A 24,168-nucleotide genomic window follows, 5' to 3' on the forward strand; every position below is an offset into this window, starting at 1 on the left:
CCTGGAGGGCCACACTTGGCCCTGAGGTTCCCCTTCCTTAGACTGGACCAGCTGGGGAAAAAAATCTCCTGAAAGGAAGGCCACTTCTCAGGTTCTTTTGCAACCGATCTAGAAGAGCCGGAAGATCTTACCGTATCTTGGCTCTTCCCATGTGATGGTCTTCACGCAGGTCCTATCAATCGGGAGATGCGGCACCTCATCAGCAGCCTCCAGAACCACAACCACCAGCTGAAAGGGGAGGTCCTGAGATACAAGCGGAAGCTGCGGGAGGCACAGTCTGATCTGAGCAAGGTAAGGGAGGTGGAGAAGCCGAGGAGACAATGGAGGAGGCTGGAAGTGAGACGGTGTCTTTTTAGGCCAGGTTTTTTTTAAAAAATAGCATGTGGGAGAGACAGAAAAGGGGGCAATGCCTCTTTTTCAATTGAGCTTACCCTCAGCAGTTTTTGCGAGCATGCATTATACTGTATATCTATATGTTTCTATACCTATATACACGCTCTCTCTCTCTCTATATATGAGTAATCAGGGTGTTCTTTTTTGAGTTGCTAAAAAGGGCTTTCATTGATCAATCTTGAAGGCTTCTTATACACTGTATTTTTCCATCTATAAGACACCCCCATGTATAAGACTCCTCCTATTTTGGGGGACTCAGATTTAAGAAAATAGGGGGAGATGTATCCATGTGTAAGACGCCCCCTAATTTTTGACATTATTTTTTAGGGGAAAAAAACCCTAGTCTTATACACGGAAAAATACGGTACATAGTTTTATATACATATGTTTTGCGGTATTTTATGCATTGTGATTTGCTATTTGTGTTAATTATTGATTAGCAATTCTTCATCATAGTTTTATTCTTTGCTATTAGATTATAATGCATTATTGAATATTGCTTTATTTGATATGAGTTGTTTACAGTGGTACCTCGGGTTACATATGCTTCAGGTTACAAACACTTCAGGTTACAGACTCCACTAACCCAGAAATAGTACCTCGGGTTAAGAACTTTGCTTCAGGATGAGAACAGAAATCGTGCTCCGGCGGTGCGGCAGCAGCGGGAGGCCCCATTAGTTAAAGTGGTGCTTCAGGTTAAGAACAGACCTCCGGAACAAATTAAGTTCTTAACCCGAGGTACCACTGTATTTAAGATTTATTGTGGCTTTTTCCTATTGGATCAGATTGTTACTATTAATGTTTGATATTTCATTATGTATTTATATGTGCTGGAAGCCGACCAAAGTGGCTGGGGCAACCCAGCCAGATGGGCGGGGTATGATTTTTTAAAAAATTATTATTATTATTATGAAGAGGTTGTGCTAAACTATTGAACAAGAACAATAATGAGTGTGGTAGAGAAAGCCATACCTATTGATAGCATAAGACAGAGAGAACACAAAGAAAAACAATCCACATGGGCACTTTAAAAATTATATTTGTGCTCAGCATACTATCACTCCGAAAGCACATTGTGCTCCCACCTTGTTCTCAAAGTTCTGCCCTGGGTGTGCCAGAGCAAGGATGTCCTTGTCTTTCCAGTCAAGTCCAAGGGCAAGAGAAGCCCATAAACAATCCTTATGGGAATGTATTCCATGTAAGTTTTTTGGGGGAGGGGGGTCATAGCTTATGCAAAAGGTCCCAAGTCCTGGCATCTCCAAGTCGGGCTGGGAATGCCCCTATCCGAAATCCTGGGTGGCAGCTGCCAATCGGAGTAGACAGCACTGCATTGGATGAACCGGCGACAGAAGGCAGCTTTTGCATGTTCTCATGCGTGCGCATGTCCCGCTGTTCTGCAGACCCGTTCCCGCAGCGGGAGCGCCCTCCTGCACTCCCAGTCCAGCACGGAGGACCCCAAGGAGGAGCCGCTGGAGATCAAGCAGGACGCCGACGACCCTTCTTCTTCTTCCCAGGGCTCTGCCTCCAAGGGCCCCTCCGAGGACGCGCTGGAGAGCAAAGCGAAACGGGACGAAGAGGAACGGGAGCGGGAGCGGCGGGAGAAGGAGCGGGAGCGGGAGAAGGAAAAGGAGAAAGAGAAGGAGCGGGAACGGGAGAAGGAGAAAGAGAGGGAGCGGCAGAAGCAGAAGGAGTCCGAGAAGGAGAGGGAGTCCAGTAAAGACAAGGACAAGGGGAAGCACGACGACGGCAGGAAGAAGGAAGCCGAGTTGGTCAAGCAGCTGAAGGCGGATCTAAAGTAAGATGGGCGCAGTTTGCTCTTTGATGGTTGGCTCCTTTTGGCAGTTGCCAAGTATTGTCGGTGTACAGTTGTGCCTTCCAGAATCTGTTCTGGAAGTCTGCTCAACTTCCAGAATATTCAGAAACCAAAGTGCGGCTTCCGATTGGCTGAAGGAAACTCCTGCAGCCAATCAGAAGCCGCGTTGGACGCTCGGGTTCCAAAAAACGTTTGGAAACCAGAACACTCACTTCCAGGTTTCAGTCGTTTGGGAGCTGATTTGTTCAGGAGCTAAGGCATTTGAGATCCAAGGTACAACTGTTCTGTTCTTTTGGTGTGGCTGTTTCCGGCATCCTACATATCTGAATCTCAACAGGTGGCAGCAAGGCTCTGAATTGTGGTGCGGCTGTTGCGCCTAGCTAGCCTGTTCCAAATTTCACGCTCTTACATAACGAGGCTGCAATCTTAACCCCGCTTGCTTGGGAGCGAGCCCCATTTAAGTCAGTAGGATGCGCTCCTGAGTAGGCATGGTTAAGTTTCTGCTGGTAGTAAGCCAGATGATGTTCATGGATTTGCTAGGAGCCCTCTGGGGCTGTTTCTCAGCTGTCAGCACTTTGGGCAGTGTGGATGTGTGCAGCACATGAGGCCAAATTAGCTTTCTTACCCAGTTCAAGGACAAGAACCATCACATACACAGTGATTGTCTCCCTCTTAGGATTTGCGAAAAGGTATCCCCCATTGTTTAATGTGCTGGCCTGGGTGGTTGCAATCTCTCTTCTCTGGGCTATTGGGCCTCTTATTGCTTGTAACTTTCAGTGACTGAGAAACAGTTCTTGCACACTCCCTCCTGAGCATCCAGTTCTATTTTATTTTATTTGACAAAGTAATAATCATAAATAAATAAGAATAAAAATGTGCACCCCACCACCGAGACTATTCCATTGTAACTAATCCAACCTCCCAAAATTCCAACACCTCTTGCGATGGTTTGATCTCTTTCCATTTTAACAGTACAAATTCGACAAACACCCTCCGTATCTCCACAAAACCATTTTCTTGCATATTCCCCATCTTACCTTAATGGCACATGTTAATTTATCATTAATAGCTATATCCCACACCTCTTTATACCATTCTTACATTTTATATTCTGCTTGACCCTTCCACTTCCTAGCTATCGTAATTCGTGCAGCTGTCAATAAATTTGTGAGCAAGTTAGCCTGCGATCCTTCCACCCCGTCGTAAATTGATAGTAATGCTACCTCTGGACTTTCGGTCAGCTTTAACCCAGCGATTTCTGTTATCTCCTTAAACACCTCCTTAAACAACAGAAAAATTGTGAGCATCCAGTTCTGACCATAGATCGCCCAGCTCAAGTACTGAATTGTTCTAGTTCAAACACATTTGGATTGAAGTATCCCTATTTTGCACCCAGTACATGCCTACTCAGAGTCCCACAATGAGATGGCAGGAAGCAGTTATTGATTTGAAGTAGACCATATCCCATAAGAATGCCTTAGCCGCATTCTCACTTTCTTTTTTTGATATATTCAGGAAGGCTCAAGAAAGCCAGAAGGAAATGAAATTGCTTTTGGATATGTACCGCTCTGCCCCGAAGGAGCAGAGAGACAAAGTCCAACTGATGGCTGCAGAGAAGAAGGCCAAAGCTGAGGTAATTGTGCCTGCCATTGCTCAATTTATTTATTTTCTTTTACTTCTCGAATTTGCATGCCACCTGCCTTTTGTCCGAATACCTCAGGGCAGCAGTTCACAGCATCAAAATACAAAACACAAAATGCATAATAAAAGCAAGTCTTTCTGGAACTGTGGAGTTGGAAGTGACCGCAAGGGTTATCTAGATCTTCAACATGTGGCCCCCTGGACAAGAATGAAACAAACCTCTCACCGCCCCCTCCAACAAACACAATTAAAAGGACATAGAATGTCAACCAGCCCATGGCCTGTCGGAAGAGGAATATTTTTGCCTGGAACCGAAAGACGTATCATGAAAGCACCATGTTCCACAAACATGGAGCCACAAACTGAAGAAAAGGCCCGTTCTTTGGTTGCTGTCCTCCAATCCTTTTGTGGAGGGGGCACACAAAGAAGGGCCTCAGATTATGATTTCAGGGTCCCAAGTAGGTTCATATGGAAAGAGGCGGTCCTTGAGGTATTGTGGTCCTGAGCCCTTGAAGGTTTTGTGGGTCAAAACCACCAATTTGAATTGGGCCTGGAAACTAATGGACAGCCAGTGCAGTTGAGCCAGGATCGGTGTAGTATGCTCAAACCGTCTGGCTCCGGTGAGCAACCTGGCTGCTGAATTCTGCACCAACTGAAGTTCCAAGTGGTCTTCAGAGGTAGCCCTAATTGCAATAATTTAACCTAGAGGTTACCAGAGCATAGATGCCGGTAAGGCTATCTCTGTCCAGATAGGGGCGTAGCTGGGTCACCAGCCAAAGGCACTCCACACCACTGAGGCCACCTGAGCCTCAAGCAACAGCAAAGGATCCAGGAGGATCCCCAAGCCACGTACCTGCTCCTTCGGAGTGAATGTAACCCCATCGAGAGCAGGCAACCTCCCATCCACCCAATATTGATATTCTGTTCTCCCATTCCTCATGGGGCTTCTTAGGCTCTCAGTGCATCCTAAAGCAGCATAGCAACCTGGGACAGCACTTGGACATTTCCTCCATAGACGTTTGAAGGCAGGGCTGGGGAAGCAGTGACCTCCAGATATTGCAGCTTCCACCACCAGTGGCCATGTTGACAGGAGCTGATGGGAGTTGCAGTCCAACAGCATCCATTTGGACGGCCACAAGTCCATCCCCCCACTTAAGGTCCATTGCTGCAAAGTCCTCCCCACTTTTTGCGAAACGCAAAGGGTTCTGTGGAGGGTGGCGCTCTGCCTTAAAGCTCCATTGCGGACCTGGGGAAAACTTGATTCCCCACCAAAGTTTAATTCCTTGAAAACCGCATGTATCCTAGACAAATTTCCTCCGGGAGGTGATGGCCAAAGGTTGGTAGTAGCTTTTTGTGGCCTTTTAAAAAATCCCTTTCCTGGTTATTATTTTTTCAACAAAACAACACCACCACAAACTGGCTTATAAGTATAAAACCAAATTTACTAGAATAATAGCTAGAATAGAGATAGACTTGTAACTATTCAAACAACAAACATACTAAGGTGCCATGTGAAAGACAAAGCCTGGAGATACTGTAAACATGGAGTGGATAAATATACAACTGTATCTTAACAAGTTACATGTGCAGTAAACGTTATACAGACTGGATAAATGGTTCTGTTGTTTGAATGGTTACAAGTCTATCTGTATTCTAGCTATTATTCTAGTAAATTTGGTTTTGTACTTATAAGCCAGTTTGTGGTGTTGTTGTTTTGTTGTATTATTATTACTGTCACCACATTTGATACTTTGTGTATATACTTATTATTTTTTCAACCCAACCTCCTTTCCCTGACCTACTTCTTGCCAGTTGGAGGAGCTGAGGCAGAGGGTGAAGGAACTGGAGGACAAGGAGAAGAAAGAGAGCAAAAAAATGGCAGACGAAGACGCACTTCGGAAGATCCGGGCTGTGGAGGAACAGATAGAATACCTGCAGAAGAAACTCGCCATGGCTAAGCAGGTGAGGAGCATTAGAGAGAAAGTTTCTGTATAAAAATAGGAAGAGATAAAAACAAGTTTTTATTTTTCCAAAAGGCCTTTCAAAATAAAATAGTGAATATAGTCTTCTATCCTTGTGGTAAATTTGCAGTACAAAAAACCAAAAAAGATCCCTTGCCCGTCTTTATAAATCTGTGTTCACACAATACATTGTCCTTTGGTTGTACATGGTGAGTTTATATGTTATCGCCATATGCCAGATTCTACAAAACCATTTTGCTTTCTTAAAAAAAAACCCTAATATGTTGAAATCAATCTTTTAGCTGCAGTCAGGAGTTTAGTTACCACTTCTGCATCTGTACTCTCTACTCACTCTTCTAGATAATTTATTGGATTTTTTTGGGGGGGGGATTCCAACTATGTGATTTGCTTTCATATAGTCCAAAGTATGATTGCAGTAAAAATTTTTTTATCTTGTTATGTTTCCTGAAAATATGAATATATATATATATATTTTTAATAATATTTTTATTGCAAGTTTTAAACAAAAGAAAATCACCAAACATATACAATACCTTCACCAAAAAGTAACAAACAAGAAAGAACATAAGTGGACAAAAACATAGACATAAAATAAAGAAAATCAAAACCGTTCATACCACATTTTTTCATAACTATCTGGACTTCCTCACATCTCCCTTTCCTGCGTTCTCAGTAATAAAGTTATAAACAGCAATTTATTACCTTGTTTCAGTTCTTATTTTGTACTTCTCAAATATTATGTCTCAAACTTTAGATATTTTTGTCAAGTACTTAACTGCTTAATTTAAACATAATATTACTTTAAATTTCATCCTTTTCTTAAACATCACTTACTCTCATATATCTTTCAACTAAACTGCTGATGCCATGTTATTTTCTATCATGCAGTTTCTTAGCATTCATACAGCTTATACTGTTTTTGTAAGTAGTCCTTAAACTTTTTCCAGTCCTCTTCCATTGTCTCTTCTCCCAAGTCTCGGATTCTGCCAGTCATTTCGGCCAGCTCCATGTAGTCTATCAGTTGCGTCTGCCATTCTTCCAGTGTGGGCAAATCTTGTGTCTTCCAATATTTTGCAATGAGTATTCTTGCTGCTGTTGTTGCATACATAAAAAAGTTCTGTCCTTCTTAAACACCTTCTGGCCAACAATGCCCAAAAGGAAGGCCTCTGGTTTCTTGGGGAAGGTATACTTAAATACCTTTTTTAACTCATTATAGATCATTTCCCAGAAGGCCTTCACTCTTGGACAAGTCCACCAGAGATGAAAGAATGTTCCTTCAGTCTCCTTACATTTCCAACATTTATTATCATGCAAATGGTATATTTTTGCAAGCTTGACTGGGGTCATGTACCACCTATATATCATTTTCATTATATTTTCTTTCAAGGCATTACATGCCGTGAACTTCATACCGGTGGTCCATAACCGTTCCCAGTCAACAAACATAATGTTGTACCCAATGTCCTGCGCCCATTTTATCATGGCTGATTTAACTGTTTCATCTTGAGTATTCCATTTTAACAGCAAGTTGTACATTTTTGAAAGTACCTTAGTCTTTGGTTCTAACAATTCTGTTTCTAATTTCGATTTTTCCACCTGGAATCCTATCTTTTTGTCCAAATTAAAAACCTCCTTAATCTGAGCATAATGTAACCAATCTCGCACCTTGTCCTTTAATTTCTCCATACTCTGCAGCCTCTAAGTATCTCCAACCTTTTCTATTATTTCCCAATATTTCGGCCATACGGCCTCCATATTGAGTCTTTTCCGAGCCTTAGCTTCCATTGGTGATAACCACCTTGGGGTCTTGTTTTCTAATAAGTCTTTGTATTTTATCCAGACATTAAATATTGCTTTCCTGACAATATGGTTCTTGAAAGCTTTATGAACTTTTACCTTGTCGCACCACAAATAAGCATGCCATCCAAAAGCATTATTGAACCCTTCCAGATCCAGGACATCAGTGTTCTCAATAAGTAACCAATCTTTCATCCAGCAGAAAGCTGCAGCTTCATAGTATAACCTTAAGTCCGGCAGGGCAAACCCCCCTCTTTCCTTTGCGTCAGTTAATATTTTAAATTTTATTCTGGGCTTTTTGCCCTGCCAGACAAACTTAGAGATATCTCTCTGCCACTTTCCAAAACATTCCACTCTGTCCACAATCTGTAGGGTCTGAAACAAAAACAACATTTTTGGCAACACATTCATCTTTATAGCAGCAATTCGGCCCAACAAGGAAAGCTTCAATCTTGACCAAGTTTCTAAGTCCTTTTTAATTTCTGACCAACACTTTTCATAATTGTCTTTAAATAAATTCAAATTTTTGGCAGTCAAATTAACCCCTAGGTATTTCACCTTTTTAACCACATTTAAATCTGTCTCTTTCTGAAACCTTTCTGATTCCAAAGGTGTCAATTTTTTTTCCAAAACCTTGGTTTTTTGCTTATTTAATTTAAATCCCGCCACCCGACCAAACTCATGAATCAATTCTAAAACTCTTTTCGTACTAGATTCTGGCTCCTGTAGTGTTAAAACCAGGTCATCTGCAAAAGCTTTAAGTTTGTACTGTTTGGCTCCGACCTGCTGAAAATATGAATATAAAATGTGTTCGATATACCACATCTCCACGGTAAGCATGAGCTAGGCTATACATATTTCAGTTTATGAGGGGTCAAAGACATTTGGTGTCAGGTTTTGTGGTAATGATCTCTTAGATTTATTGCTTACTAATATTTTCCCCTGTTTTATTGCCAGTCCAGCCCCAAACGCTGTCCTGTGTATTAATCTCCAGATCTTTCTCCCATTTTTTTTTAAATGCTTGTTTTCTTCCTTTCTTGTAAATTTCAAAGAGGAACTCATAAATACTGTGGTACCTTGGGTTACAGACGCTTCAGGTTACAGACTCCACTAACCCAGAAATAGTACCTTGGGTTAAGAACTTTGCTTCAGGTTGAGAACAGAAATTGCGCGGTGGCAGTGGGAGACCCCATTAGCTAAAGTGGTGCTTCAGATTAAGAACAGTTTCAGGTTAAGAACAGACTCCAGACCTTCTTAACCCGAGGTACCACTGTCTGTCTGTGGCCATGCTTGCTGGGGCTGGTGGGAGTTAAGGAGCACCCCCACCCCTGGTAGAAAGGGAAGGGTTGAAAGTGCAGCCTCGTTTCCCCATTGGTTGCTCTGCCGTTCTTCCAGGAAGAGGAGGCGCTGCTCTCCGAAATGGACGTGACGGGCCAGGCCTTTGAGGACATGCAGGAACAGAACATCCGCCTGATGCAGCAGCTCAGAGAGAAGGACGACGCCAACTTCAAGCTCATGTCGGAGCGCATCAAATCCAACCAGATCCACAAGTTGCTGAAAGAAGAGAAGGAGGAGCTGGCAGACCAGGTGCTCACCTTGAAGACACAGGTGAGTGGGGAAAGGGGAGTTGGACAGGAGGAGCAAAGGGCTCAGCGCTTGGGGTTCAGAATTCAGTTTCCTGAATACTTCACCTGTCGCCTTCAAGAAATAGCAAGATTTTCTTTTAGGGTCGCCCCCCCCCATATTTTTCAAATTTATACATTTCATTAGTTTTACAATCAATTTAACATTTCCAAATTTTTACTTCCTTCCCCCTCTTTCTGCGGTTCCTTAAATTTGTTTTTTAATATCTTCTGCATATCCATTCTGCTCATTTATTTATCTTCTATAAATATATATTGTTATAAAACTGCAGGTTATTATTATATTATTCCTGCTAATGTTTTTTATCAGTTTACAATTTATTTGTAAATATTCAATAAACCATTTCCATTCTTTTATAAGAAAAGTTTGTTGATTTCTAATTCTTTTGGTAAGTTTCACCATTTCTGCATATTCCATGAGTTTTTGCATCCAGTCTTCCTTTTCTGGGACTTCTGCTTGTTTCCACTTTGGGGTAGGTAACATTCTTGATGGCTGTGATGAGCAGAATGGATAGCTCAGTTGGTTAGAGTGCAGTGCTGATGACGCAGAGGTTGCAGGTTCGATCCCTATTCCTGCAGTGCAGGGGGTCAGAGTAGATGATCCTCAGGGTCCCTTCCAACTCTACAATTCTGTGATTCCGTGTTCTTGCCTCTTGAAGGTGGATGCCCAGTTGCAAGTTGTACGCAAGCTAGAGGAGAAAGAGCATCTCCTGCAGAGCAACATTGGCACAGGAGAAAAGGAGCTGGGCTTGCGAACCCAGGCCCTGGAAATGAACAAGCGGAAGGTAAGCTTGAAAAGACTGCCTGCCCCTGTGCAGGCCTGTAAGATTACTGAGATCATCTGGGGAAAATTTTCTTTGGGGTGCCACAACCTGCAGAATATCATAGGGCAGTGGCTCAAAACCAGGCATTATCCATCATTGCCCTTGCATTTTGGAATGCCCTTCCTCTTCCATTTGAGAAGCCTTATCCAAGAAGGTGTGTTTTCATAGATGTCATGTAAAGACGCATCTTTTTGCCCAGGCTTTCTCTGACCCATAAGATTGGACCCTGTTATTCTGGCATTTCTGCTTCTGTAACAGCTGTTTTTAGTGGCTCTTATATTGCATCTCTGTTTTTATGGTACTGTTGTGTTTTCGTATGCCGCTTAGATATTTTAAATGTTGAGTGGTCTAGAAATGCTATTAAATTAATTAATGGAAACAAATAGGTATAAGTTGCTTACCATGTCAGTATGATGGTTATTGCACCAAAACCCATTGGAGCTCTTCATGTAGCTCAATTAGTGATCTTGGACCAGTCCCCCGCCACCCGCAGGGCCGTTTGCGATTTTAAACGCAGGTGGGCTCATAATAGTGCCTTGTGCTATTTGGGAGGAAAGGCAGAATATTGATGTAACAAATACAAGTAAAATGAAAAGCAGCATTATTTATTAGAAGGTGTATCTCGCCCTTTACATTTAAGAAAACTAGCGATAAAGTAAGACAAAGCAGGAACCCATGGCTGCAAAAGAACATAATAAAAACACCAATAGGCAGAAGGAAACCAATAAAGCAAACTGCAAGCTGAGCAGAGGAGCAGTTATCCTCAAAGCCAGATGAAACACTGTGAAAAGCCCGAGGGGGCCAGGGGCTCAGTTTGCCTGGTGCCTGGAAGGTAGTTATGAAGACACGCCGACCAGCTTCTTTCTCTCTGAGCTGCAGCGGCTGTGTGAGTCCTTTGAACGCTTGCCCCATCATTAATGCGAAGGAACGGTTATTTTATTTGATCTCCCTCCAGGGGGAAGCTGCTGAGAAATCCCAAATAATGCCGTAATTAGGACACAAAAACAGATTATACATGCCCCTCTGGAGTTGTTTGTTTGTTTTTCCAAAAAAAAACACCCCCACACACCACACCAAACCAGTGGCCACAGAGAGAGTTGATGAAGACCAAAAGGGGCAGCGGATGAAAGGAAGAGTGGAACTTCAAAGGGATAATGAGCAGGGCAGCCAGATGAAAATAATTAGCTGGGCAGAGGTTTCCGGGAGGGATAAGTGACGAGAGAGTAACAGGGAAGCAGAGCAAGCAGTGGGGTCAGAGGTCAGGAGGAGAGGAGGGGGTTGATGATGATGGTGATGAGAATCTCTTGGAAGGATTCCCCCCTGAAGAAATGGCACTGGTGGGAATGGGCACTGCTGCACTAGCCAAACAACAACAAAAAGAGGCATGCAGTTTGGTTTCTGGCTACTCCATCACCTGCCCTTGGTTGGTGTATGTGGGCACAGTCTGGAGATGAGAATGATCCTGCTGGGACACACCTCCCTGCCTGTTGGCCATGCTGGAGAGGTTGGTGGCATTTGGTCCTGTGATATCTGGAGGACCTCGGGCCTTCTGTTAATCCAGCCAGGTTATTCTTAGCTCCTTATCTGTGGCTATTTCTGTGCCGCATATTAGTGCAGCCGGAATAATAACCTGCTCGATTTTACCCTCCAGGATCCCCCCCCTCATTTTGACTCTAAATCTTCCCTTTGAAGATTTTGCCAAAGCAAAGCCTGAAAGCTTTGCTGCCTTTGAGTAGGGAGCTGTGAGCAAAAAGGTCTGCAGATGCCTTTTAAAAGTGGGAAGTGCAACAATAGGTTGACACTCTGGGCTGCTTTTGTCCATCCCTGCAAGGTCAGCAGCTGGCCAGAAAGAGAGAGAGGATCTTTCATTGTTTTGCTCTTCAGGCTATGGATGCGGCCCAGCTAGCTGATGACCTTCGGGCGCAGCTGGAGCTGGCACAGAAGAAGCTGCACGACTTCCAGGATGAGATTGTGGAGAACAGTGTGACCAAGGAGAAAGACATGTTCAACTTCAAGCGAGCCCAGGTACCCGGCAGGCAGCTTTGGCTACCTTGGGCCAAATCTGCCTTTGCTTCCATTCATATTAACTCAAAGTTCCTGCCTCTTGCCCTCTGCCAGTGCTTTGGTTTCCACCTTCTCTGAATGGTTGCCCTCCATCGCCATGGCTCAACTTCAGCTGTTTTCACTCACTGTTTTTCTCCCTGGTCGCTGCTGGTTGTGAATCCCTACTTAAGAAGAATCCCTACGTAGGAAGTTGCCATGTGTTGACTCAGACACTCGGTCTGCTCAGCAGAGCGTTGTCCACACATACTGATGGCAACTGCCTGGGATTCAGGCAGGGCACATGCCCAGTCCTGCCAGGAGATGCCAGGGATCAAAATGGGGACCTTTGCATTTGAAACATGTGCTATAGTGAGCACTGAAGACTCTTGTCTTTGTCCAGCAATATCTTCCCAACTGGCCAGTCAAATGCTCTAGGAAGCACATTTGACATGCCTCACTTCCTGAAGCCAGAGCTTCATGGTCACATTGCTCTGCCTCATCCAAATTATCTAAGCTAATCATGTATCATATCAGTATGGTTTGAATGTGTGTGATGCATCCTCCCTTGTGAAGAAGCCCCCCCCCCCCCTTTTAAAGGAAAATGGGCAGAGCTTGCAAATTTACACCTGGGAGCCTTTTGCAGCTCTTAGGAGAGAAGGTGCTGGTCCTAATGACATGTATTTGGCTAATGTTCCCCTGCAGGAAGACATTTCAAGGCTGCGGAGGAAACTGGAGACCACTAAGAAACCTGACATGGTTCCCAACTGCGACGAGATTCTTATGGAGGAGATCAAAGATTACAAGGTAGGCAACGGGATGTCCCCCTTGGAGGATGGATTTGGGCTGAGCCAGATTAGCATTGGAAGTAGACCCCAGTTAGCAGTGCCCAAGGGACTGTGGCTGGGACATGGCAGCAGTTCTGAGCTAATCGCAGGAGAGTACCCTCTGACACTTTGGGGCAATCAGAGGTCAGGGACTGGTGGCCTTCCAGATGTGACCCCACCCCTCATCTCCCATCAGACCCAGGGACAATAGGAGTTGCAGTCCTAGCAACATCTGGAGAGCCACAGACTCCCCACCCTGTTGTAAACAATATGGTCCCGGCGGCCGCTCCCAGTCACCAGTCTATCTGCCGCATTCTGGATTACTTGTAGTTTCCGGGTCACCTTCAAAGGTAGCCCCACGTAGAGTGTATTGCAGTAGTCCAAGTGGGAGATAACCAGGGCATGTACTACTCTGGCGAGATAATGCGCAGGCAGGTAGGGTCCCAGCCAGAGTACCAGGTGTAGCTGGTAGACAGTGTGAGTCTCCATAGAGAGCTGCGAGCCCAAAATGACTCCCAGGTTGCGCACCTGGTCCTTTAGGGGCACAGTTATTCCATTCAGGGCCTGGGAATTTTCTTAATGTTTAATGTTTAATTATGTTTTTATATATGTCAGAAGCTGCCCAGAGTGGCTGTGGAAACCCAGTCACATGGGCAGGGTACAAAGGAATTATTATTATTATTATTATTATTATTATTATTATTATTATTATTATTATTATTATTATTATTATTATTATTTTATTAGCCTCAGCAGCAGCCAGGTGTACCTTAAACGATGCCTCTTTCTTTCCCAAGGGCCGCCTGACCTGCCCCTGCTGCAACATGCGCAAGAAGGATGCTGTGCTCACCAAGTGCTTCCACGTCTTCTGCTTTGAGTGCGTGAAAACGCGCTACGACACCCGGCAGCGCAAGTGCCCCAAGTGCAACGCTGCCTTCGGGGCCAACGACTTCCATCGCATCTACATTGGCTGAGCCTTCCGAGTCGCGGGAGGCCAGAGAGTCCTCTCTTGCTGCCAACCACCATATTTGTTTCCCATCAGCAGGCTGGCTACTGCCCCTCTCTTTCACCTATTTTCTTTTCTTTTTGTAATGGCAGATCCCTTTTGGCTGGAGGGTACAGCCAGGTTATTGTTAATTTTTTTTTGTACTCTTGGCTTTTGTTTTTTTTTAAAATCTTCAGGGGGTCCCTCCCCCTACTGGCTTTTCCTTTAGGCACAGCCCAGCCACCAAGCCAGTCATCGGCTGTTGCCTGTGCCTGTGCCTGTTATAGATGGTTGTTGTGGAGACACGGTGTATTCTTTCGGCCCTGATGCGAATTGGCCTGTGGCTTAAACCAAACAGCAACCTTAAAACTGGGAAGTCAGCTTGGAAGTAGTTTTCATCAAGCTTTCTCATCGCTTTAAGTTCCTTTACTTTCTAATAAAGGAGAAAACTGTTCTTCCCGGTCAAAGTGTCTCACTGTTTTGTGTATGTCCGTGATTGCAGTTGTGTGTACTGAGAAGTTTGTGGAGTCTTGATGGTCCCACACACAGCAGGGGTTGCATCAGGGTGACCTGGTGTAACCCTTTAAAGGCTCACTTTAGGCAGGCACTTGTGTGTGGGCAGAAGAATGATGGAAATGAAACCACCCCAGGCTTAAGACTGGACTTAATCCTGGCCTTCTGAAGCAAGGCAAGAATTTCCAGTGACATGCACATAACGGAGCTTGAGGTTTCAGAAGGTGATGGGCCCATCTCTGCCTCTGGACCAATGCGCATTCCTTGCTGCACCAGAAGAGGAAAGATGCAGAAGTGAATCCTTGGTTCACCTGACAGCCCTGGGTGTTGACATACGTGTGTGTGTGTGTGTGTGTGTGTGTGTGTGTGTGTGTGTGTGTAGATAGAGAGATGGTGCAGCCTTGAGCAATATCCTGAGTGTGTTGAGCGTTCTGCTGTGCCCTCTTTGTGTAGGGCCAATACACTGGTCTGTGACAGATTTACAGCATCTCTGCTACTGACTTTCAAACTTCGTGATTGCTGAAATACATACAACAACAAAAATCAAGTTGAGTCGTGTGACTCAAATTGGGTCTACTAGACCCAAAAATTTTAATGACCCTGGTTGAGCACTGACCCTGGTTGAGGAACAAGACCCCTGGGATCCCATGCATGGCTCTGTAGGTTTAACAATATATACATATAGGCCTACAGTTTTTGTCATAATTTAAGAGTATGGGAAGTAATTTTGGCGCTGCAATAAATTAAGGGAGCCAGAAATCCTTGCCTGATCTACTGCTGATCAACCAGAGATCTACCAGCGCATACCTGGAATCCCATCTTTATCGTAGGAGAATTAACATGGGCCACGTTTTAACTTCTGCCCTTTCTGTGTCTGGTTTGCCAGTCACAGTTCAACTGAAATATTTATTCTGTAGTGCATCCATCAAGAGCTGCCTCAAACTTCAGGCTGCTGAGCTGTTTCTGCCCATCAGGAGACGAACAGGGCAGAAGGATTTGTCAGCTGCGCATCAGAGGCGTACGGACTTCTACCTGCTTGAAGAGTTCCTGACAGTCGAGACAGACAGTTGTGGCCCAATTGAAACTTGGCATGTGCCACATAAAACCTGTGCATAGTGTGAGTTTCTGTCTCATGTTCTAGCCCATCCTATCTGTCTCGGGTGGCTGGAAGCAGGTTTCAAAATCTTTTCAGCTGTTAATACACTTACAGGATTAGTGTGAGTCACCACCCTTGACTGCTTCGCTTCCTGGCATCCTGGAATGTACTGCTTACATAAAGGACTCTGAAGCCCTGCAGAACTTGCTTTGGGCATCCGGTTGGAGAGATAGAACCAAGAGATCTGTTTTCCACTGAGCTGTCCTTCCTGGTGTATGGGCTGCATAAATGGAAGATGTTCAGTGCCACAGAGCAGCAATCTCTGTATTTGCAGGGCATCTTTTAAACCTGAAACAGATGGGTTGTAGCTGCACTACTGTCTCCCAGAAGCAGAAGAGAATTGAAGTGGAAGGAGCGGATATAAACTCCGGCTGTGTGTGAGCAGCCCATTGAGGGAAGATACATAAGCTGATGGAGGGAGAGTAGCTCACTGTTGCTGCAACTGTTCCATAGAACGCAGACCTAGGAATAGATGCCTAGATGCTAGGCTGTTTTGCATGGGTATTGGGGCCGTGGAAACTGCTGTGTCAGCTTTGCCAATACAGTGGTACCTCGGGTTACATACACTTCAGGCAACATATGCTTCAGGTTACAGGCTCTGCTAACCCAGAAATATTACCTCGGGTTAAGAACTTTGCTTCAGGATGAGAACAGAAATCGTGCAGCGGCAGTGGGAGGCCCCATTAGCTAAAGTGGTGCTTCAGGTTAAGAACAGTTTCAGTTTAAGAACGGACCTCCGGAACGAATAACAGTAAGTACTTAACCTGAGGTACCACTGTAGAGAGTTAACTAGCTGCTGTGTGCATTCCTTTAGCTGGGAGCACTTCTCCTGCAGCAAACACCCCAGTGTTAATAAATTTCAGCAGGACTCGGGTGTGCTTTTAACTGTCTCACGATCTTGTTCCATGTGTGAAAGTTTCCTATCATTACATCAGCATATAAAAGTCACCTGAAAGCCTATGGTTGCTGATGATTATAGACAAGGCAATCATGGGATCCTCGGTTGGTTGTCTCCCTTGATCAAAGTGGATTTGCTCTTCAGACAGCAACAGTAACCCATCATGCAAATCAACCAGCCTAAAAAAAAAATACTATTAAAATTTATTTCAAAACCAAAAACATACAACCATGACCAGCACCTCCCTGACCCCCACCAACCCACCAACCGGAGTTTCCAACCAGAAAAGGGAGACGATAGCCAGAGCTGATTTGTAGAAGTTGGGGGTGGACTTCATTAATTTGCACCAAAGCTGCTGAATGTCTAGTAGTGCTGGCTTTCTGTTGGATAATTGAAAGAACAAAAGAAAAGAAAGTGTCATATGTACCAGAAGAGGAGGGAAAGAGAAGGGGTTTTTTGGTAGGGTAAAATTGCCTGGTGGCCCTTAGTGGGAGATGCTATGTAGTAATATCGGAAGCTACCTTATACCGAATCAGACCATTGCTCTATCTAGCTCAGACAGGCAGTGGTTATTTGGGAGTTCCCCAACCCTACCAGGGATTAAGACTATATGCAAGGCAGATGCCATACCAATAAGCTATTCTTCTAGGCATTGGCCAGTATACCTCCATTGGGTTCTCAACCTTGGGATTCAGAGAAAGCAGTGAGCCAAGATTCAGTGGCTGCATTCCTTTAAGTTCCACATATGGATATAAGATGCATAGGGAAGTCCATGTGGCATATGTGTAGCCCTATATTTTCCCCTTATTGCCCTGCAGCAGACAGAAAAACTTGAAAAGTAAACCTGCTGCCCAATCGTGGTAAGCAGGCTACTTTGGCATGATTCCTGCCTCCTCGCTCACTGCTTGCCTGCCTTTCCACATAATGAGCACCCTGGCTCTATGGTAAGGGTAGAGTCCTCAGTTCCACTGGCTCCCAAGCAAGGCATATGTGGCCAGTTTGGCACATAAGCAGGCAACTGCCTTAACTGTGTGGGGGAAGAAATGCCTGGTACCCGAAGTAGCATGAGAACACGTATGGCAGGGAGCCTCAGGCCTAGCTGAAGGAACGTCTCCATCCCCATCGTTCAGCCCAGACACTGAGGTCTAGCTCTGAGGGCCTTCCAACGGTTCCCTCACTGTGAGAAGTGAAGTTACAGGGCCTTCTTGGTAGTGGCGCCTGGCTGTGGAATGTCCTTCCGTCAGGTTTCAACCAGATAAACAACTATGCGACTTTTAGAAGATACCTGAAAGGGAACCCTGTATCGGCAAGTTTTTAGTGTTTGGTATTTTGCTGTGTTTTTTATATTCTGTTCGAAACCACACAGAGTGGCTGGGGCAACCCAATCACATGGGTGGGGTATAAGTATATTATTATTATTACTATTATTACTATTATTATTTTGTTTGTTTGTTTGTTTGGGGCCAAATGAATCCATCAGAACTTTAGAGCGCTTGGAATGCTTCTAACTCCCTGGAGTGTGGTAATTCCTCCTGCTTGTCTTTATGGAGAGATGTGGGGAGGCCTCTGATTCTCTCCCCTCCCCCCATGTAAAGGTCACAGTTACCCTGATAGCTCCACCCACTTTTGTCTCTTGCCCCGCCCACCCCTTGGAATGCACCCCTTGCGAAGGAATATGTCCCTCTAGCTAGAGATTCTCCACCCCTTACCTATGTAAACAGGGATATAGTATGACTCAAAGCAACATGCTAAATGGCCCACGCTGGTAAAAGAATCTTTGTCCCTTATCAGTGGTGTACAGTGAAATTTTTTTGTAGGGGAGCAGCTCGCAAGGGTGATGGGGATGTTGCATGTGTGAGCATCATACCTCCCTCCCTAAACCGGACAGAAGCTTCCCGGGCTTTGGGAAAGAGTCGCCAAGGTCGCCAAGCCTGACAGGATGCTGGAGTCCTGCTGCCTCCCTCCCAAAGCCAGGTGGATGTTGGGAAGATGGTAAAATGGTTCTTGAATCTTTCAGAGCATCGTATCTCTTTCTCTAAGCTAGGCAGAAGCTTCCTGGTTTTGGGGGAAGGAGGCGCCAGGCTTTAATGCTTTAATAGTCTAATTTACTGGGAACGTTTAGGGGACTAATCTAGTCCCCTTAGTCCACCGACTGAACGTCACTGCTCCTTATGTATGTATGGGTTGTGGGGAGTGTAGGTGGGATGATTTGCCTGTTTGGTTGTATGCCGTTGGACATTTTTTTCGCACCCACTGCTTGCATAGCACCCGCATAAAGAACAAACATCGACAACTGGAGAGCAAGCCACCACCGGCAACTTACACAACACATTTCACGGAAGGATACCACGTCGTGCTTCAAAAACATTTAAAGCCATGGCGCTGGCTTTTAGACCAACCCAATAAGCCAGAGGTTCCCCATCAACAGCCTTAAAACAACAGGTCCCGAAATCATGACTGGGAATCTTAGGCAAAATAGATAAAAGCACTCTGGAAAACTAGAAACACTTCAAGAAAAACCATACAGTAGATAATTTTATCTGTAGCTTTTTTCAAAAAATAATAATTTTAAAATATTCTTTTTTTGTGTGAAAAACCGGAGTACAAAGCCTGCTGATTCTCTGAAAGAACCTGAGGGTGGCTGGGCCCTGCCCTGACAACTGATTTTTGAGAAGGGAAGAGAGCAGAGGTTGGCAAGGAGATGTCTGATTGTATTTGATCGCTGAGAGCTGATCCACACACCAGAGCCAGGATGCGGCAGTTGAGTTCTGGGCTGTACCAATGAAGATGGTGAGTGGGAAGCCACATTTTGAGTGCTCCCCCACAGGGAAAAACAACAAAAACCCTGCCTGCATGTTGGTTAATGCTTGGTGCTGATAACTCCAAGGCTACAGGTTTGACAGCTGCATATACCTGCCTTGCAGAGGGCTGGACTAGATGATTCCCCGGGTCCCTTCCAACTCTACAGTGGTTTGGTTCAGCAGCCCAGCACATCTGAGTGAAAGGTTTGTTACCCAAGGTGGTTTGTTTCTCACGTGGGAGGTAAGGTAAAAAGGTAAAGGACCCCTGGACGGTTACATCCAGTCAAAGGCAACTACAGGGTTGTGGCGCTCATCTCGCTTTCAGGCCAAGGGAGCCGGTGTTTGTCCACAGGCAGCTTTCTGGGTCATGTGGACAGCATGACTAAACCGCTTCTGGCACAACAGAACACCGTGACGGAAACCAGAGCACACGGAAGCTCCGTTTACCTTCCTGTCACAGTGGTATCTATTTATCTACTTGCACTGGTGTGCTTTCGAACTGCTAGGTTGTCAGGAGCTGGGACAGAGCAACAGGAGCTCACCCCGTCACAGGGATTGAAACCACTGATGTTCTGATCGGCAAGCCCAAGAGGCTCAGTGGTTTAGACCACAGCGCCACCCGCATCCCCATGTGGGACGGTGGACCATCTTTCAAATATATGATTCCTTTCCTTGCATTCTGAGGTGGCAGAGTCCAGAATGTTACCACCTCTCATCTTTTATTTATGTAAACCGCCTTCAGAAATTCTATTAAAGGACGGTATAATTAATAATAATGATGATGATGATAATGACGACAGTAACAACTATTATTATTAAATATGTTAACTGCCTTTCACCTGTTGCGACAATTTAAAATTCAGAATTATCAATAGATAAAATGGACGGCAGGGTTGCGACAATTTAAAATTCAGAATTATCAATAGATAAAATGGACGGCAGTCCCAAGAATAAGGTGAGTCCTGAAAACACGCATCTCAGGGGTCAAAGGTCAGGGTAAAAAGGTGTATCCTCAACTTTCACCGAGAGCTGTAGAGTGATGAAGCCAGATGCACCGCTGGGAGGAGGGAATTCCACATTTTCAGGGCGAGTACAGAAAATACTCTCTCCTGGACCATGCCCTGAATTTCTGAACTTCACTTCTGCTACTATTAACAACTGGAAGGGGCTGTAGGTGATCCTTCAGATACATTCGTACCTTGGATCCCAAATGCCCTGGACCTCAGACATTTTGGCTCCTGAACGCTGCAAACCCGGAAGTGACTGTTCCGGTTTGTGAATGTTCTTTCGAAACCTGAACGTCCAGCGGGGCTTCCACAGCGCCTGATTGGCTGCAGGAACTCCCTGCAGCCAATCAGAAGCCGCGATTTGATTTTTGAACATTTTGGAAGTTGAATGGACTTCTGGAATAGATTCTGTTTGATTTCCAAGGTATGACTGTATTGGGGCCTAAATTCTTTAAGGTTTTAAAGACTATCATGAGCAGCTTGAAGTAGGAAGCCAATGCAACTGTTTTATGGAATTATCTGAGTTCCAGCCAGGAATGTGGTCACTGTATTTTAAACCAGATCTGGGTCACCTTCAAGGGCAGCCCCTAGCGGAGAGCATTGCAACAATCCAACCTGGAAGTGTAGATCAGCACTAGGTAAAGGTAAAGGACCCCTGACAGTTAAGTCCAGTTGCGAACAATTCTAGGGTTGCGGCGCTCATTTCGCTTTACTGTCCGTGGGAGCCGTTGTTTGTCCGCAGACAGTTTCTCCAGGTCATGTGGCCAGCATGACTAAGCCACTTCTGGTGAAACTAGAGCAGCAAATGGAAATGCCATTTACCTTCCCGCCGGAGCGGTACCTATTTATCTACTTGTACTTTGACGTGCTTTCCAACTGCTAGGTTGGCAGGAGCTGGGACCGAGCAATGGGAGCTCACCCCGTCGTGGGGGATTCGAACCGCCGACCTTCCGATCGGCAAGCCCTAGGCTCAGTGGTTTAGACCACAGCGCCACCCGCGTCCCTAGATCAGCACTAAGCCTCTGCAAAAAGATATTGATTGTTAGTATTTGTCCTTATGCCCAAATGTTTTTTGGGGTGGATATTGACACCAGTGTTGTTGAGATTGGCTAATGAAATTAACAGAAAGGTTTCACGCTAACAACGCCTTGGGGTTCCTCAGCACACAAAGGTGTATTTTCCCCCCACCCACCCCCACCCCCAGGCAGGCCGTAACAAATTCCACTAGCAAACTCCACACAAAGCACCACCAGGACGCACAAATCTGAATCATCATTTTAAGTCTTTCAAAAAAAAAAAAAAAAAAAGCACAGAAAGGGCTAAAAAGTGGGGCTTCCATTTGAGAGTGTGGCAAGAAGAAAACCAGGGAGCTGTGTGTTCTGGATGCCTGGAAGAGTCCCCCAGAGGCTTGGAAGTGTTTCCTGCAGCCTGAGGGTCAACCCTTCTTCAGATGGAGGGTGAAGTTTTCCCACGGAGCTGTTGCCTCTTTGAAACGTTCCCAGAAGAGGGAACCAAGGGTGCTGGTGCCTTCTGCAAAAAAATGCTGGTTTTGCAGGAAGCAGCCGTATTGCTTGTTGATTCCGGTGCCGCTTTCTGGCATTACAAAAAAGAGAGAGAGAAAGAAAAGTGCATTATGAATAGTTACAGGGAAGAGAGGGCTTGTGAGGGCCGGAGCCCAGCCACTTAGGGCTCCGCAGTCCTGTTTGTCCTCTGAAACTCTTCCAGCTCCAGTTTCCTGCTCATGGCCAACTGCAGTTCCTGCTTGATAACCTGAATCTGCTTCTCCAGCTCAGAGAGCTCTTGGATCACAGAGGTCCTGGCCACGTTGAGGGAGTCCGCTTTCCCGTTTGTGGTCAGCGATGCCGGGGAGTCTCTCGGCAGGAGGGGGAGAGGGATGTCTTGCTGCTGCTGCTGCTGCTGCTGCGGCGACTGTTGCTGCTTAAGCACCACTTCGTTCTGGCTCTCTTCACTGCAGATGTATTTCTTCCGAAGGCAGTTGCCTGGGCTGGCTGTGTTCCAGACTGAATGCTGGCTGTTCCCTGCGTTGGACCTGAAAAAGAAAAAAAAAGAAAAAAAGTCACAGTTATTTCTGCCCGACCTACAGTGATGGAATATTTGCTGAAAGCATTCAAAATTTCACAAATGGCCAAACAGATACAACCATACCTCAGGTTATAGCTGCTTCAGGTTGCATTTGTTCTGGTTGTGAATCGCTGAAAACCGGAAGTACCGGAACGGGTTACTTCCGGGTTTCGGCGGTCGCACATGCGCAGAAGTGCTAAATCGCACTTTGCGCGTGCGCATAAGCGCCGAATCGTAACCTGCGGTATTTTCAATTACCATGGGAAATATGGATTGATATAATAGAGTATGGAATAAGATGCAGCTTTAAATGTTTAAAATGGGACTCCAGGGAGGGGGGAGGGGGAAGTCCTGAAATTTGGAGGAATCTCTGTATATGTATTTGATTTTTTAAAAACAATTTTGTATTGTAAAATCAAATAAAATTGATTTCATTTTATTATTATTATTATTATTATTATTAAACAAGACTTCCTTATTTTCAGAGGAGAAATGTTGGAGGGTACGCCAGGAGTGGGGAGGGTGTGGCTCTCCCAATATGAATGGACTCCAACTCCCACCAGGATGGTCAGGGATGATGGTTTCCCAGCCCTGACTTACATTGTGCCAATGGTAAAGTAATGGGAAATCCCCAACTCTTCCTCTGCCTATTCTCGGCCACCTCTTGCTTCCAATGTGTGTATGCAGGTGATACAAATGTAGGAATACATTTCAGATCAGCGGTTCTGAAGCTGTTGGTCCCCAGATGTTGTTGGACTACAACTCCCAGCATCCCTGAGCTCTGGCTTTGCTAGCTAGGGGTGATGGAAGTTGTAGTTCAACAACATCTGGGGACACACAGGTTGAGAAAGGCCATGCTAGATGAAACTAAGGGCCCATCAAGTTCAGCATCTTGTTTCTAACAGCATCCAGCTGGAAGTCCACCAGCCCCCCCCCGTTGTTTGTTTTCCCGGGAGGCAGCATCCATAAACAAAACTACAGAGAAAATGTCCAGGCCTTAATCCAGCCCATAGGGCATCAGATTTCGGTTCTACAGACTCTTTTTAAGAGATAAGAGCTGAGCAATAAACAGAAATGTCCCTGGGCATATGCTAAGCGCAGACACACTGTGGGGCAGTGCGGAATCCACCTGCAATGAGCTTTTGTTTTCAAAAAAGAAAACGGGGGCCAAAAATATGCCACAGATCCAGATTGTGTGTGAACCACGTAGAAGAAACAAGCATACAGTCTCCACTGATTCTAGAATAAAATGTTGTGTGTATGCAGCCCTATACTAAAATATGCTCCACTTATCAGACGTTGTTTCATTTTCATCTCAGTTATTTTATTACAACGTTTTAATCACATCATTTTTTAAACCTTTGCAGGCCTTATTACTCAAATTTAAGTTTGTTTCCTTCTTTTGCTCTTATTGTACGGAGTATTTTCAACTGGTGTACAGTATTCTTTGCAAATCTTATATATTGTGTGCATCTTTACAATAGACAGTTGAAGAAGACCTCTGGTCAAAACATCTTTGGTTTAGCTACAGTAAGTTTTCCGAAAACGAATTCATATTATTCTGTTTCGTGGAATTTTGCTATCCAGATCCCAATTTGCTTGCAGAGGTTCGTATCCCCACGCAGCCACGAAGCTCACTCGGTGACCTTGGGCCATTCCTGGTCTCTCAGCCTAACCAACCTCACAGGGCTGTTGCTAGGATGAAATGGGGAAGTGGAGAACCATACACATCCTGGTCTGTGGGATACAGGAGTTGACGGCAGATG

General features: G+C 45.1%; 2 protein-coding genes across 5 annotated transcripts in view; one reads left to right on the top strand and one right to left on the bottom strand.

Moving 5' to 3' along the window:
- The window catches only part of RNF20 (ring finger protein 20), a 29,080-nt gene extending 14,668 nt beyond the window's left edge, over nt 1-14,412 (top strand). For 3 of the 4 annotated variants that reach the window (XM_081176243.1, XM_081176245.1, XM_081176244.1), the window contains 9 exons: nt 170-291; nt 1,794-2,188; nt 3,722-3,839; nt 5,660-5,809; nt 9,022-9,234; nt 9,929-10,054; nt 11,978-12,118; nt 12,839-12,940; nt 13,758-14,412. In XM_081176243.1, the coding sequence (XP_081032369.1) occupies nt 170-291; nt 1,794-2,188; nt 3,722-3,839; nt 5,660-5,809; nt 9,022-9,234; nt 9,929-10,054; nt 11,978-12,118; nt 12,839-12,940; nt 13,758-13,934 (1,544 nt within the window). In that variant the 3' untranslated portion in view covers nt 13,935-14,412. The remainder of the gene's footprint in view (nt 1-169; nt 292-1,793; nt 2,189-3,721; nt 3,840-5,659; nt 5,810-9,021; nt 9,235-9,928; nt 10,055-11,977; nt 12,119-12,838; nt 12,941-13,757) is intronic. The other variant, XM_081176246.1, reaches the window with a different exon arrangement.
- A 6,990-nt stretch (nt 14,413-21,402) lies between these two features.
- The window catches only part of GRIN3A (glutamate ionotropic receptor NMDA type subunit 3A), a 98,153-nt gene continuing 95,387 nt past the window's right edge, over nt 21,403-24,168 (bottom strand). The window contains exon 9 of the mRNA XM_081176195.1: nt 21,403-22,370. Within this exon, the coding sequence (XP_081032321.1) occupies nt 22,004-22,370 (367 nt within the window). The 3' untranslated portion in view covers nt 21,403-22,003. The remainder of the gene's footprint in view (nt 22,371-24,168) is intronic.

The sequence above is a fragment of the Podarcis bocagei genome (genome assembly GCF_964188305.1).
Source record: "Podarcis bocagei genome assembly, chromosome: 17".
In the NCBI taxonomy this organism is placed as follows: domain Eukaryota; kingdom Metazoa; phylum Chordata; class Lepidosauria; order Squamata; family Lacertidae; genus Podarcis; species Podarcis bocagei.